General features: G+C 41.6%; 1 protein-coding gene across 2 annotated transcripts; it reads right to left on the bottom strand.

The window, feature by feature from the left end:
• Positions 1-230: 230 nt before the first annotated feature.
• Positions 231-15,172, bottom strand: LOC118169194 (nucleolar RNA helicase 2-like). 2 transcript variants are annotated; one of them, XM_035330242.1, is made up of 15 exons: positions 14,993-15,172; positions 14,127-14,390; positions 12,810-12,885; positions 11,920-12,098; positions 10,508-10,625; positions 9,456-9,641; positions 8,725-8,870; positions 7,599-7,748; positions 5,673-5,834; positions 4,806-4,925; positions 3,928-4,001; positions 3,564-3,723; positions 3,157-3,291; positions 1,675-1,719; positions 231-798 (listed from the first exon to the last, which is right to left on the bottom strand). In XM_035330242.1, exons 1-15 carry the CDS (start codon positions 15,095-15,097, stop codon positions 592-594), a joined length of 2,127 nt encoding a protein of 708 aa, XP_035186133.1. In that variant the 5' UTR covers positions 15,098-15,172; the 3' UTR covers positions 231-591. The 2 variants fall into 2 exon arrangements, with proteins under 2 accessions (XP_035186133.1, XP_035186132.1); XM_035330241.1 differs by having other exon boundaries at positions 14,127-14,393; positions 14,993-15,171.
• Positions 15,173-15,833: the final 661 nt, after the last annotated feature.

Raw genomic sequence — 15,833 nt, forward strand, 5'->3', positions numbered from 1 at the left:
GCCCAGCACAGCCCCCGCCGCCCGCCGCAGCTCGGAGCCGCCGCCCGGGAGGCTGCGGGGAAGCCGAGGCGGGCAGCGCGGCCCCACACGCCGCCCATGCGGCCTCAGCGCCCGGCCCTGCCCGCCCCTTCCGCCCGCACCGCCCGCCGGGACGCCTCTAAGCGCGTAAGGAAGCACGCTCTTCGTCAGCCTACTCCGCTTTCTACCTTAAAACCAACATACAAGATGAATTCGTAAAATAATATTTTATTTTTTACTCCTCTTTTTTTTCGGAAAATGTACAGGTTTGGCCAGCAGTTAAGATCTTTACATTATACAGTGAGCCAGGCTAGAGGTTTAAATGCGACAGCCGTACTCTGGAATACAGATTTAGGTGTTACACACAGCTGAAATGGCAAATGAAAAAGAAAGGACACCTGCATTTTCTTCTTTTTCCCCAAAAATGAACATGATCTTGTTTATGACCAAAGTAGTACTGAAGAAAAAACGGGATGACATGTTTCTCAAAGTGGTACAAACACCCAGGAACAGCCTATTTTAACAGATTATAAAATACTGCAGTTCCGTTTTTCCACTTTGGGATTGTCGAAGTTAACGATCAAAGGCTCTGTCATAACTCCGCTTCTGGCCTCTGCCTCTGAATCTGTTTCTTCCAGAGCCGCCCCGCCGCCCATTCCTGGAGCTAGAGAAGTTTCTGCTGTTTCCTCCTCCTCCTCCTCCTCCTCGCTGTGTTTCTTCTAACTCAGGTAATTCATTTGCCACGGACAAACGGCACTGTTTTGAATCTTCCCATTTTCCCTATTGCAATGAAGTCACATGTATCAAGTTATATTCCAGAAACACAAATACACTGTATTTCCTAATTATTATATTTGCTCAATTGAAAGGCAAGGAAAAATGTGTTAGCAAATATAGGGTATAGGGTCTGTCAGTACTAGTTTCCAAAGTTGAAGCATAAAAGCTACAGATATCTGACTACACCCTCAGATAATACAAAACAGAATCAAAACCCACTTTAGAGATTTACAGAGCAGCCCTTATCAGTAAACTTTCCCCACCTTTCACTTAGTAAGAATACCACTAGAATTATTACTGATCCAACTAGAATTATTACTGATCCGACAGTCCCCACCCTCCCATCCAGGATCTCCCCTCTAACCCAGAACTAAGAATTGTTTTAGGTGCAAACAAATGCTGGGACACAAGGGTATGGAGATGCACTGAGGGATCTTCACAATACCTGAAGGAAAGACAGGGAAGTCCAGGGAATTTTGGCATGGGAATGCTAACTGCCATACTGAAACGTGATCTCAAAATCACTTTTCTGGGGAGAAAATTCTGGGTGAAAAGCAGCAGGGGGCAGAATGGAAAAAAGGGATCTTTAAGTGAAACACGTTGCCTACAGAGAGCAATTCAGCAGCAATAAGAAGGGGCAGATTGTTCATACCACCATTCATTTCAGTGGAAAAGTCTCAAGCTACAGATTTTTGTAGACAGAGGAATAGTTTAGGAAAAGGACACTGTCTGCTTGTTCTGTTCCTCTGTTCCTTTATGGCCACCCCTTCTGGCCACTAGAAGGGCAGGATACAAGCTAGATCATGTTTTCAGCCTAACCTAGTACAGCCCGTTTCATCTACGGTCTGCTGTTAGCAGAATCTCCAGTGAAGTACATACCTCTATTGCCTTTTGGTCTGCCACAGGAATATCAAAGCAAACACCCTACAAAGAGAGAGTAATTTCAGTGGATACAAATCTAGCCTTTGAATTGATTGCAACTAAAAAGCAGCATAACAGAACCTACAGACCTACGTACTAAAACAAAGTTTTACATTTCCAAGTTATTTTATGTTGACTTAAGATGCTTCAAAACCTTTGAACATTGAAAGAGTTACATCAGTGTTTCACAAGTCACCAATACTTGTACTTCCTTCATGTTTTTTCTCAGATATACAATATTTTTCCTCTGCATAGCCAGTGCTTCATGGATTGTGTTCTTTAACAAGCTCATCACCCTCTCCACTGCAAACTGTGGTCCATTAGCTTTTGCTTTACTCATTTTGTAGATTCTCTCAAATCAGTTTTTTATCTATGCTATGAACTGTATACATCCAATAAATCAGTACATTGAATGTTTAGGTTCAGACTAAAGACCTCCTGAAGTTAAAACTATATTACAGGTTAAGTACAATAAACTACATACAGATCTAAGTACATACAGGTTAAGTACAATCCATAATTCATGTGTTAAAAAGCAATTCTTTGTCTGAAGGAGCAATTTGGCTATCAACAATTCCAACTCGGGTAGGAAAAGCCATCCATAGACTGTGTTCTATACATCAAGTATAAAACAAGGCTGTGATCAGAGAGACAGAGGCAATGGCAATAAAAGATCTCTCACCAATTAAGACAGCATTGAATACTAAGTATACATCAAAAATACATCAAAAAAACAAATACATCCAAAAAACTCTGAGATAGTCAAATAGTTCACTGGCATAAAAAATTGTCCCCTCAAGGTCAAATTTAAATTTAAGTGTCCTGTCAGGAAACCTCATGAACCTATATATGAAAATCCTAAGTCAAGACATGCAGGTTAACTTTTACAAGAAGATGTAATGTAAAAGAGAATACAGGCAACACCTGAGATTTCTCTTTTATTTTTTAAACAATCTTAGAACTGTTGCTTAAGTATAGGTTGCCTCTTGTTTCAGGCTTTCTGGTTTATCATGCCTGGGTATCCTCAGTACTGGCATATAGATGTGCTATGATTTTGATGATTTGCTGAACTAGATACCACCAACACCTTCTGTTTTTACATCTCTCCCCCCTTCTGGTACTTCCAAAATGAACACAGTCAGCTTCCTTTCATATCAATCTTCATGCTTCTATTACATAGCAGCACAGTTTGTACCTTCTACCTGTACTGCTACATCCCTCTGGACACGCACGGTGATACTGAACTATCCTACCTCCTAAACATACCAGGGGAGCAGAGCCCTAAGCTGCTGAGGTGACCACTAAATAAGAAAGAGGCCCATTCCTCTGTCAGAGGATCATGTCTTTATCAGAGTCTGGAATGGGGGAAGAAAAGCCCAACTATCCGCTGTCATAGCTTTCTTACAGTAGCAGAAACACAGTGAAAAAATAAAGGCTTACCTTTCTTCCCTTGATGAAACACATTCTGTTCACCTTCCTATCAACATCATCACCAAGCTGTTCCCGTAGTCTCCGCCAAGCATAGCTCATATTGTTTATTTCTTCAGAGCAGCGCAGTATCATTGTAACAAATCCCTAAAGAGTAAGAAATTGGGTATGTTCCATTCAGTCAGGGGAATAAGCTTTGGCTCATCTATCAGACATGAGAAACCTGCTAATTTACAGTCTATAAACTACGTTTTCAAGTGGCTCCCGTTACAGGCAAACATGCATATTTATAGTCCCTACATTCTTAGTTCCCATAAGGAGAATGAGGAGACAAATTATTTTTAAAAATAGAGGTATTTTTGTAGTTGTTTCATTTTTTCCTTCAAATTCAGGACAGACATTAAGCTATATACACTTACAGCGTCAGAGTTCAGCAGGGAGCGCTGTTCAATGGAAGTAGCACCTGAAATATGTGCTAGAGCTGCAGCCAGAGCATTAACTGGTCCCTTTTCTTGTATTAGCAACTGAGCAGATTCTTTGAAATAATCAATAGCACTTTGAGGAACAGAATCCAGACATCTAAACAAAACCAACCAACCAAAAAATTGTTAGTCAAGGAGGAAAAAAAAACATAGAGGTATCTACTTAGCTTTGGAGCATAAATAAAAATAGCAGTCCAAGACTTTAATAGTGATGAGCTCCGAAATGGCAATGAACAATCCAAAACATCCATTCTGAACAAAAAAGATAAGAAGATACAATAATACAATAAGGCTTAGTCACCTGATAGCATCTTTGCTGGAAGCCTTTATTATATCTGTTGCAGTAGGAACACCAACTCGCTTGAATGAAATGCCCTGAAATTCATAAAGCAAAATACAGATGAATGTTGCAAACTATAAATAATTAAGTTTTAAAGAAACAGTGTTGGACTCCAATGAAACGACTATTTAAATCTTAAATTTTTCTTGTGCTTTTAAGTTTTCAAATCCCTACTTTGTTAGTAAGAATTACAAGGTCACAATTACAGGAAAACAGGTAACACTTAAAAACCATTTATGTACCAGGTCAGTTTAAATGGTCTACTGGCCTTAAACGCAGTGAATAGACCATTTTGATATTTTCCAGCAAAAACTAAGGCCTACAAATTCTAAACAATTATAAATCCAAGTAAATTAGACTAAAAGTATGAGTTATGTTGCCTTTCTAAAGGCAAGCCTAAGTTTTACATGCCTGTGACTCAGCCAACTCATCTTAACGGAATACTTAATCAGTGAGAAAACTATCGTATGGAATAGTGCTGGGAAGTGACAGCTATCAGTAAAGCTGCACGTCTGAAAATCATTGATCACATCAATCAGGGTGAACACTACATGGAAAACCTGCTAGCTTTCCCCCCAGCCTCCCCTTCTCACTTCCACGGTTACAATCTTAGGGCATTTACTGAAAAAGTGTGGGCACAAGAATCTGCAGTGCAGTGCCTGCTCCACAGCAGCCTACGACGTATCCAAACTCTGCAAGATAACTGAACCTCAGCTGGATGCTTTAGATGGTGTACTCTGTCACTGAGCTACATGAACAAAACACGACACGAGGATTTTACATGCTGCCCTAACATGTTACATTTGGGTGCTCATGAACAGAAGAAAACTATGGTTTACCGCTTTTTGTTCCACGTATCTTAACTGATTTTCTTCCTTTCGTTGATAAAAACAGATACAGATCCCAGTCCGGCCAGCTCGACCTGTACGTCCAGAACGATGGATATAGGACTCCACATCCTTCAAAATAAATAGCCTTATGACTTATCACTGCGATTTAATCAACTCATTGTATTCATATAATTTAGAAGTCATTACTGTTAAGCCTGAACAACGCACAGTAATTATAAAATGAGAAGTAAATTTAAAACCATTGTTTTTCTTAAGTCAGAAGAGTAAGCTTTCCCATAAATATCTAAAAACATGGTCGGAAAGCCAGAATCACGAGCATGGCTCAACGAGGTCTTGTCACTACCATAGAGAACATGAGAAAACATTTTAAGCATGTGTACCTCTAACAATTCCATTCCCTGTCCTGCATCAACTTGAGAGCACAGTTACTGAGATATTAATAGTGAATTCGCTGAAACATTAGCTTGTTTCTTGTAAATCCTATTAACTTCAGCTAACGTTCCCACGGCTGGGGTCTCCTCCTCACATGTGCCCCTATGTTAATCATTGTTGCAAGACAAAAAGCTTTTTTTTCCCCCAACTGTTCACTGTTTCCAGATTTGCAACTACCATATACGGCCTTGCAGGGAGAGGCTTCAGACAGCCTTAAAAGGCAGCATCTTAAGGACCATCTTTACATATTCCAGGGACTGATGCACACTGAAAAATCTTCAAACAAAACTACTTTTGTGTATCAGGACATTTCTTACCCTCAAACGCAACGCTGATAAACTGCGGTGAACACCATCACTTGACAACATTTACTATTTGAAAACAAGACTATACATCCTTATTACCACGAGACACCCAACCTACCTTTGGTGGTGAACTTTGTACAACCAGGTCAACCTCAGGGATATCTAAACCACGGGCAGCTACATTGGTTGCAACCAGAACTTTAAAGGCACCGTTTCTAAAACCTTTCAGCGTGACCTCTCTCTGCTTCTGAGGAATGTCACCGTGCAATGACTGGCAATCCTGAAGAAAAAAAAAAAAAGTATTATTACAGGACTGTACCAAAATTCAAAACAGTTCCCCTTTTTATGGTCACTTTTGGTTACAGTATCTTGGTATACAGTACACACTGTATAGCAAGACACAGAAATACTAAACTGCCAGTTTATACTTTAGATGTCTCACAATACTTCCTCGGTGCTTCTTATTCACGTACCTCAAATACCTTTAACAAAGGTAGGAAAACACAACAGCAACATATATCTTACTGCCACCTCCAACTACTGTGACCTGTGAAAACAACTATGCCCCAGCTTTCCACCTGCATCCTCCATGCAAGGCTTAGCTGAAAGCAAGCCATTTCCAGTAACGTTCTCAGGCCTTCCACAGCATTTGTTTAGCTATGTTTTCCAAAATGATGTTGCTTTTTAATCCCTCAGTATATTAATTTCCCCCACTACAAATGAAGGGATTAAAACATAAGTACTCCTTAAAAAAATAAACTGTAGGGTGTTTTTATCTAAACATTCTGGAAGTTCTTCTGTATCACAGCAATAAGAAGTGCAAAGATTAAAACATACAGAAGTCATTTTTTCTTCCACTTCCTTTCACCTCTTGCCCATAGTTATTTCCATGCTTTCCTCATGTAAACAACGTGATTTTAAAAAACAGCAACAAAAATACTAAAACAATCCTACAGACACCACAGAATTCAAGAACTTCTTCACAGTTTTAGCTTAATGCCACCCCGTAAATGGAAGAGGCATATATTCTGTTAGTGAACATCAGTATGCAAAACCAGCATCATCTAATAATTTCCTCTCTTACCTGCCAAGATCAGAGCTCTGCATTGCCTATGCAAGATTTGAGATCACTAACACCACCAGTAACGCAGGATAAGGCTCCATGCTCAGGTTTTGCTGTTAGTGAGGTCATCTAGGAGTGTGGGAGAAACACTCCTGAACACAGTTGTGGCAGATGAGAAAGGTTCTGCTTTCCCTAGGAATATAATACTCTACAGCTTTTAGACAAAAGTTAACCCATCTCCCTAGTGAAAATACATACAGGAGTAGTTGCTGTGATACCACCACCAAAAAGGAGCATGCAGTGCCAGTGCCACAACATATAAACATTGCACTGCTACATCAGCAAGTTATTTTCCATCAGTGCTAGTGTGCTCTAGTGTGCTGCACCACAAACCTCAGGAATAAACTAGAGTTCACTCACAGGACACGGCAGATTGAATTCTTCCTGCGCATATATCTTTAAACTCTTCGTAACAGCTAATAAATACCTTAATGAGACACAGATAGAGCTTCTGGTATACTACTGCTCTAAACCCTAATTGGGGGGCCCTGACTACACTAATTAACATCAGCATCCTAGCTCAGTAACTGCTATTCCAGTACCATGACCTGTCATCCTAGCAGCTCTCCAAGTTTGTTACCATGTTTTAATCCAAGAGACACAGTTCTCTCTAAAGAAAAGCAAAATAGCTCACAACTGCTTCATTTAACATCAATGAAAAGATGTTTTTTCTTAAGAAAAAAGAATCCTTTGTAGTCCAGTGTCTGTTAGAGCAGCCTAGTCCTGAAAACTATAGTGCTATGCTGAGAACTTCCATCCATTTGTTGGTTTTAAGGTTTTGCTTTGCAGTTTTGAAACAATCTGACCACCTGCAAAAGCCCGCATCATTCACTTTCAGTCTCTCCAAAACTTACTCGGCATAGGTCTACTATCAATACAGGTTCAATCTACCTGTGTTACCTAATACAGATGATGAAATACCTGTTTGATGGAAGCATTCAGAGCCAGTTCGTTTGCATCCTTTTTGGTCTCACAAAATACAATGGTCCTCCCGAGGCTGCCACTGTAGACCTGAATGACATCTCCAATAACCGCAGCTCTCTGAGACCAGTGGCACGCTATAGCCAAATGCTGTGGAAAAGAATTCCAGTTTTTAGCTTACACAAAACCCACAAGATTCTTTAAAGTATTTGAAATTTGAAAATGCAGAAATACTGAAGTTATACAGTTTCTTGATGGGCGAAACATTCCCAGCACATGCAAAATCCCTATGGCCCTTACACGTACAACATCAGTCTAACATTAAGTGAAATAATTACAGTAAAAAGAAAAATGACAGTCCACAGATCACTTTTTTAAAGCAAGGAAAAAAAATCAGGAGATTATAAACTGTGTCTCTAGAGAAATAGTTAGAGGCATGGGATTTTATCAAAGTTAGATTAGCTAGAGTTATACATCAGATAAAGTGGAACACTGTGTTACAGGCTTCTTTTGAACTCAAGATTAACGTTCTTTTAAAACTGCCATTATGACGTGCCCAACTGATTCATCAGATTATCTGTTACGAGGTACCCTACACCTAAACAAAACACCTTTATAAGGTACAGAGAATTAACTCAGGCTTCTAACATATGCCTTGTATTCCTTGCCATGGTATTCACCACACAGCAAGCAAAGGCCTAGCGAGTCGTGATACCACAGGAAGCCTGAAAAACCCTCCTGTGTACAGAATATCACGTGACTGATGCCTGTAGTAATTTAAAGGACCCAGGCTGATGTTAATGCATGCCTTTAGCTCACAACTCGAGAGATTCAGACACACTGAATTTCTCTCTGAAAATCAACATAACTGATAACCAAATTGTCACTCTGCTCTAGATGTCTGTAAGGTTACTAGATGCCGTGAGAACATGAGAGTTTCTAAACCTAGCAAGTTTGAGTAGCTGTAGTGTGTCCTATGCCTAAAAATTCATCCTAAAAACAAACTTTCAACATCACCCCTGATAAAGTACCTTAGATGGTACCGTTTATGTCAACAAATGAACATTCGTGTCAAAAAGGGAAAGGGATGAGGCCTGAAAACACTGACATTAGACAGATTACTCACTTCTACTGTTGTAGCAGCTTTCTGAGTTCTTTTCCCAATTAGGTCAATCTGCTCATATTTGGACTTCATGTATTTCTTAGCCACATCATACACCCAATGTGGGCAAGTTGCAGAAAACAGGAGCGTCTGGGGATTGTCTTCAGAATCTTAAAACACAGAAAAACATTTCACAACCTTTATACCTTTCATTTTATGGACGTTCATTACACATTTACACACTTCATTACAGACTTACTACAAATATAAAGACAAATCTCATTACCTAAAATATAGAAGGGAAATCTTTTTTTCATTTCATGCATTACTTCCGTATTACATTATGCAATACACCAGGGAAAAATACTCTTGAAATTAAAAGTATTTTCAAGATTAGAGAAAAAAAGTTACTTTGAACAAAAATACAGCCTCTTTTCAAGTGATTAGAAGGGTAAAAAGCTTCTAATTCCTTTCAACTGGAAGAAGTCCAAGTAAAGCTTCTATAGAGGTGTCAAAGAAAGTTATCTACAGGCTCCTAGGTACTGGATTTTAAGCTTTGCGAAGGTCCTATGAATGATTCTCAGTTACACAACACTTCCTCACATACTACATTCACAGTACATTTTTTGGAATACACTCTTCAGTCTTTTCTAAATAAAACCACATTACAACTTTCAGAAAAATATTCTTTGGTTTTAGAAGACTAAAAGATTCCTTACATGTCCTTAAACTATTTGTTTAAACATTGAGATTACCTTTCTTGTATGCAACTCGTAAAATGTCTTCCACTTGCTCAGCAAATCCCATGTCCAGCATCTGGTCAACTTCATCAAGGACAACGTGTTTCACCTTGCTGAGGTCTAGCTTGCCATTCTGAAGATGGTCTTTGATTCGACCAGGTGTCCCAACCAAAATGTCAATTCCACTTCTAATGAGATCAACTGATAAACAGGAAAGACCAGAAGGAGTTAGCAGTGGACTAATGAGCATTCTATGCATTAGAGAGACTTGGTAGCCAAGTAATAATGAAACAACAGCTTCTTAAACCACTCATATGTACTTTCCTAACAAACACAACAAGTGGTGAAGAGGAGAAAACTGGGGAAAATAACAAAATTGGTAAGACAAGCTCTGCTGCTCTACCTGAAGGAAAGAGAATTGTCATCTCCCTTCCTTCTCCTCATGACTTAAATTACATAGCAAAGAGCTTGTTTGAACATGCTTGGGAAATAGTTAGATCTTTCCAAGCTGTCTGACTAATTTAACCAGATTAAGAAAAAAATGCACTTCTCATTTGACTGAATTATTGAATACATTTTTTCCACAAAGTTCTGTGGGAAAAAAAAAAATAGCCCTAATGACATAAAATCTGGTGTAAGCAAAGAGCTCATTCTCATTCCTGCACTTGTTTGCCTTTTTTACAACCATCAACATGGAAAATTATGCAGTCAGAATACAGAAATCCTTTTCCAGTTTACGAATCTTCTACGTATCCCTTACCACACAAATGGAAAAAAAACACAGCTAACATTTTTTAAACAAAATGCAAACACCTAACCCAAATACTCCCTATACACACAATATGGTAACTTTAGTTAAAAGTACATCAGCAGACGAGGAACATTAAGACTATAATTGAGAGCTATAGTTATTTTCCCACCAAAAAGCAGTATTTTGAGCTACTCACTGAATGCCCCATGATTGCCCCCCAGAGCGTGAGCTGAAGCCTGCATTTGGTAAGACCTAAGTGCACTTCTTAAACACACCAGCCAATTGACATCTCAATTATTAGCAATGTGTCACTTACTCTGTCCATTATATGGAGTTCCTCCATAAAAACAAGCTACTGTGAGCTTTCTTGTTATGTCTTTGAAATCTTTGGCAACCTGGTTTGCCAGCTCTCTTGTTGGAGCAAGTACCAGTACCTAGACAGAAGGATGACAAACAGATGTTCTCTCAACGTGGCTTTTACCAAAATACATTAGACTTTTAGCCACCAGTTTAGGTCCAACCACTATACCATTAAAAAACAACAAAGAAAGGTTTAAGAGTTATCTAAACAAAGATTAGGAAACACACTGAAGTTACTCATAACATCATTAACCTCCTTCAGCACAAACTAATGTAGGACAGGCTTTTTTTTTTAAATGAGATAGACAGGAGGTACTTAAGATTTGTTTAACTGCAGCTGGTGAACAAATCAGATCAGCCATAGATCATCTTCTACATGTGCATATATTGTATGAGTACAAGACTGAAGAAGTTGGTTAAGCTTTTTAGCTTTTTTTCTTTGACCCTGTTCTCACGTCTGGCAACGGAGGCTTGACAAAAGGACCTTTAAAATCCTTGTCCTGTTATGTCTTTCATCATTGACACACAATATTAAAAAGTAAGAAGAGTACTATGCTGGATTAAGGCCTGAAATCTTTTCTCTTCTGATATTCCCGACTCCCTTGATGAAAGTCTTCCCTTCTCTGCAAGACTGCACTGAATCTTAAGTCAGCATTCCCTGTCAGACAGCTAACACAATGGCCAAATGGAGATAAAACAGCTAGTATTAGTTCTGGAATAACTTTTAGGTAGCCTGTGACAAGGGTGACAAGATGAATTAAGCTGACAAAAAAAAATCCACTATGAAATGAGGATAGGCATTGGCCTTTCTAATTTTGGAACCTATCATGAGAATTTGGTAAAATAAACATATTTCTGAGAAGAATGCAGACAGCTCATAATCAATCTGCATTCTCTGGAACAGGATTTTTAACATCTGGTGGTGGTCCTACTTAAAAAAATAAGTATATTTTTAAAATCTCCTGCTACTTATGTGCTTAAAAATACATGCTTAAAGCAGATAGCTTTTATGGATTAAAAAAAAAGTTATTTTGAGAAAAAATCACCCAGCAACCAGTTGGCCCAAAGAGGCAATATGACTGGCCAAAACTACCTAGAGACACATTGAACCCCTCTATTTTTTTCTCCATGTAAGCAGAAATTGTCGAGTGAATAGAGCTACTGTGCTCCTCAATCTTGATCAGATGGTATGAGGCATCACAGGATGCAGACAAAGCCCCAGTGGACATAACTTTCAAAGAAGCTTTCAAAGCTTGCAAATAACATGGGCTAGCTTATCCCTGCACAAACGTGAAGAACTTTTCCAGGGGGCTAACACTCTGAATCACTCTGACAGAAGACAACAGCAAAACCAGCATTCTAAGTTACCTTTGGTACACGGCCTCTTCTTCTTTCCTGTGAGTCTGCCTGAAGCTTTTCAATTAAGGGAATAGCAAAAGAGAATGTCTTCCCTGTTCCAGTTCGTGCTTGAGCAATCACATCTTTGCCAGAAAACACTGGGTGGAAGGTCTTCACTTGCACGGGGAACAGGTACGTCACTCCTCGAGCTGTGACAATGCGAACAGACTTCCTTAGCACAATCACATTTGAAGCCTAATCAAATACTCTTCAGAGTATTTGAGAAGCAGAATCCCAAGCAGAATATCCAACAACTCTACAGTAAGTCAGGACTATATCATCACCTCCGCTGCTTCATGTAACCAGAGTCATCTTTAACGAGCACCCTGAGACTGCCTCTCTTACTCTCCCCTGTTTCATACCACCAGAGAGAGCTAGCTGGGACAGAAGAAGTTACTAGCCTTTAACAGAAGTCTTTAAACATCATGACTTTATTTATGTAACACTCCCCTCCTAGCTAAAAAAAATCTCTTACCTTCAAATAAGATGCGAGTCTTCCCAATCTTCTTTTCTCAATCTCATATTAAGTCATACAAAAACTAGTACCAGAGGTGCTAAATGTAACTGATTTTCTTTTACTTGCAATGAAATAACTTTTAACTGAAAATTTCTCAACATTTTTTGAGCTTATACCTGCTATTTCAAGTTCTACTGTAATGGCTGAACCAGGCAAAACCGAACACAGACTTCTCTGTGCTCAAGAACATATTTAAAGTAGACGATCAATACGCTTTCTGTGTAACATTGGTGCTTGCATACACACAAGTATAGCCCACCCCAAAGCTTGCTGAGCATATTAAGCATAAAAACACATGACAGATCATTTACTTCCTGCAGCCACATGGTGCCAAGAAACTTACCTTGTAGAAGCTCAACGGTTGCTTTGGAAATAGGGAAATTGGAGAAAGCGCCCTCCTTCTGCTCTTCAGTCATCTCCTGTTGGGGAAACAATAATTCAAATAACTTTACACGTGAGTATCAGATAACCAGCAGAAAGTTTAAGATAATGGCATGCACGCTGGTGCCATAGACAAAGGTTCATCTTTCAGTAACAATATCACAGCCTTCTTTGTTTTACTTGCTTACTGTCATATTTCAGTTGGACAAAAGTGATCTGTACTTTCAATTAGACAGTTTCAAACATAACGGAAAACATCTAAATGAACTCCAATAGCTTTTAATTACATTTTAAGTAATTTTAATTACATTTTAAGCAATTACTGACAGCCAAGCAGAGTAGGTTGTAATATGGCTTGCTAGCCAGCTTCCTACTTCCCAACTAGCACAGCACAGGGATTTACATGTGCACAAATTCATCCCCAATTAAGGTCGGTCATCAAATTCACCTCCTTACTAGTGCATCACTTCAATATATACGGTAGCAGCACACTGACTAAAATGTGTGCGGAAAAAAAATTACCCATGGCAATGCTGGGTGCTTTGTGAAGCATCAATCAGCACAAAAAAAACGCAAGCAACAGGAAACAACATGGCTGAATAGACTTAAAAACAAATCCTAGGAATGACAATATTTCCCCCAACAAAACAAAAAAAAAAGTGAGTTATGTCAAGTAATTTTAAAAAGACATAAATCAAACAGAAATAGTCAGATAAAACTATTACAACAGGAAGGTTTAAAAATACTTACAGAACTGGTCCAATGATATACTTTATTACACTAAGAAACAACACCTTACAAAGTTAATAGCAAGATCCTATCTCTAGCAAGATCATAGATAGAAACAACATATAACGCTTCCTTTAAACCAGCTAAAAAAAAGAAATGTTATTTTACCGAAGAAATACCCCTACTATCAAATATAAGTCATTTAAAGTGTATTTCCGGCCGTTACACTCACATCTAATGATGCTGAATCACATTCAAGTACCCTCTCACTGCAGCTCACCAACAGGTGCCAACAGCTACAACAGCACTGGTCTGTTGGCGCGCTGATCTAGAACCTCAACGCTTTCAGAATTTTGAACTTTCACAAATAACCAACAGCAACGGCAGGCCAAGGAGCTTGAAATTTTACAGCAGAGTTCCCATTGATTGAGAGGGAAGGGGGAAAGGGAAAAAGAAAAAGAGAAAAAATGTGTTCTAAATTTAACCTTGTTGTAGCACAGGAGTTGGAAGCTCACCTGGTAACTGTCAGTAAATTAGTTACTACTTTTACCTGCTCTTGGTCACTGTCACAATCCCCACTTGATGTTTCACTGGAGTTACTGGGCCTCTTTTTGTGGGCAGATTTAAGTGTGAGGGCAGGTAACGTGGCATTCTCCAGGCTATCGCCTACGGCATCACCGTTTTGCTTATCTTTCCTTTTCGCTTTCTTGACTTTCGGTGAATCGAGCTCATCCTCTGACTGCTCGCTCTCATCTGTCTGCGATTTCCTCTTCTGAGCCTTGTCGCGCCGCTTGGCTTTCTTCTCTTTCTTCTCCTTCTGGGGAACGACACACCTGTGAGATCCAACCCGCGCACCACCCGAGACACGGGGAACCGAGGCAGCACGAAGAGACAGCTCACAAAAGAGACGGCTCCCGTCCAGCCGCTCCCCCGGGGGCTCACGTAACTCGCCAAAACCCTCCCATTAAAAAAAAAAAAACAAAAAAAAAAAAAACAAAAGAACAAAAAAAAAGTCCCGCCCCCTCCGCGCATGTGCCGCCGGGAGCCGGCTTCTCCACGGCGGCACACGCGGCGCTGTGGCCAGGGGCCGGGAGGAGCCGGGAACCGCCCGAGAGGGGGCTGCTCCGGCCGGGCCAAGCCCCGGTGCCGCGGCGGGGGCGGCGGGGCCGGGCTGGGGGGCGGCCCCGAGGCCTCCCGAGGGGCCTGGCCAAGGCCACGCCGCCGCGCACGTGGCCGGCCAGGCCCCGGGGAGCGCGGGGCTCAGCCCAGACCCCGAGCACGTCGGCAGGGCCCGGCCTGAGACCGCCGCCGCCACCGAGGGGCTGAAGGGTCGGGAAGGCCCAGCCCGGCCCGGCCCCGCCCGGCCCGGCCCGGCCGCACGGGCTGCGGAACCCCCCCGGAGCCGCTCCCCGGTACCTTGCGCCGCCGCCGGCCGTTGCCTGTGGCTGCCTCGCTCTCCATGGGGCTCTCGGAGCCCGCCTCAGCCCCGCTGCCGGCGCACAGCCGAGTGGCCTCAGGCATCGCCGCTCTGCTCCGCGCCTCGCCGCCGCTCCTCGCCGCCGCCGTGACAGGAACACGCCCCGCCCCGGAAGCCGCCCGCCGCCCCGGCCGGCGGCAGCCAACCGCCCGCCGCCCCGCCCCGCGGACTACAACTCCCGGCGTGCCTCGGGGCAGACCCCGCCCGCCCCAGGCTACGACCGTGCGCCGCGCTTCGGTCCCGAGGCGGCCGCCATTTTGGAGGTTCCCATGCGGCGCCCAGCTCCGCCGCGGGGGGGGGGGAATCATGTGAGAGGAAAAAATTAAAAAAAAATAAAATGGAGGGCTCCCGCCGGGCCAGGAGGTTTGTGCCCCTCCTCGCAGCCAGGGATATTTCCTCAAAATAATCTCCTGTGGGTTTAAGGTCGATAAAAGACCGTGCAGGCTGAAAGCAGCGCAGCCTGCCTTCAGCTACAGGAAGCGAGGAGTAAGAAATCAGAAGGAGCCTCAAAGACTGAAGTCCTGTGTACCACATAAAACCACACATAAGCAAGCTTAGGAGGACTGCTGTGATTTCTCCCCAAAACAGTGAGAAAGCCTCAGCATTCAAGCAATGTTTGTGGTAACAAGGTGCGTGCCCGGCTAGTTCCTTTGTGTTGTTTGCTGACGGGAGATGGAGCCTGAAGCCTGCCGTTGTTTCTGGTTTTCCATTAAAAAAAAAAAAAAAAAAAAAATTACAGCATCAAACAGTCCTGCCAGAGTGGTGCAGTCCTGTTAGAGG

The sequence above is a fragment of the Oxyura jamaicensis genome, chromosome 6 (genome assembly GCF_011077185.1).
Source record: "Oxyura jamaicensis isolate SHBP4307 breed ruddy duck chromosome 6, BPBGC_Ojam_1.0, whole genome shotgun sequence".
Classification (NCBI taxonomy): domain Eukaryota; kingdom Metazoa; phylum Chordata; class Aves; order Anseriformes; family Anatidae; genus Oxyura; species Oxyura jamaicensis.

Excerpts from the sequence above, each read along its gene's own strand:
- LOC118169194 (XM_035330241.1), bottom strand. The coding sequence starts at position 15,097 with ATGCCTGAGGCCACTCGGCTGTGCGCCGGCAGCGGGGCTGAGGCGGGC. Across the intron at positions 4,926-5,672 it reads TACAAAGTTCACCACCAAAG|GATGTGGAGTCCTATATCCA; the intron begins GTAGGTTGGGTG and ends TTTATTTTGAAG. Across the intron at positions 4,002-4,805 it reads GATACGTGGAACAAAAAGCG|GGCATTTCATTCAAGCGAGT; the intron begins GTAAACCATAGT and ends TATGAATTTCAG.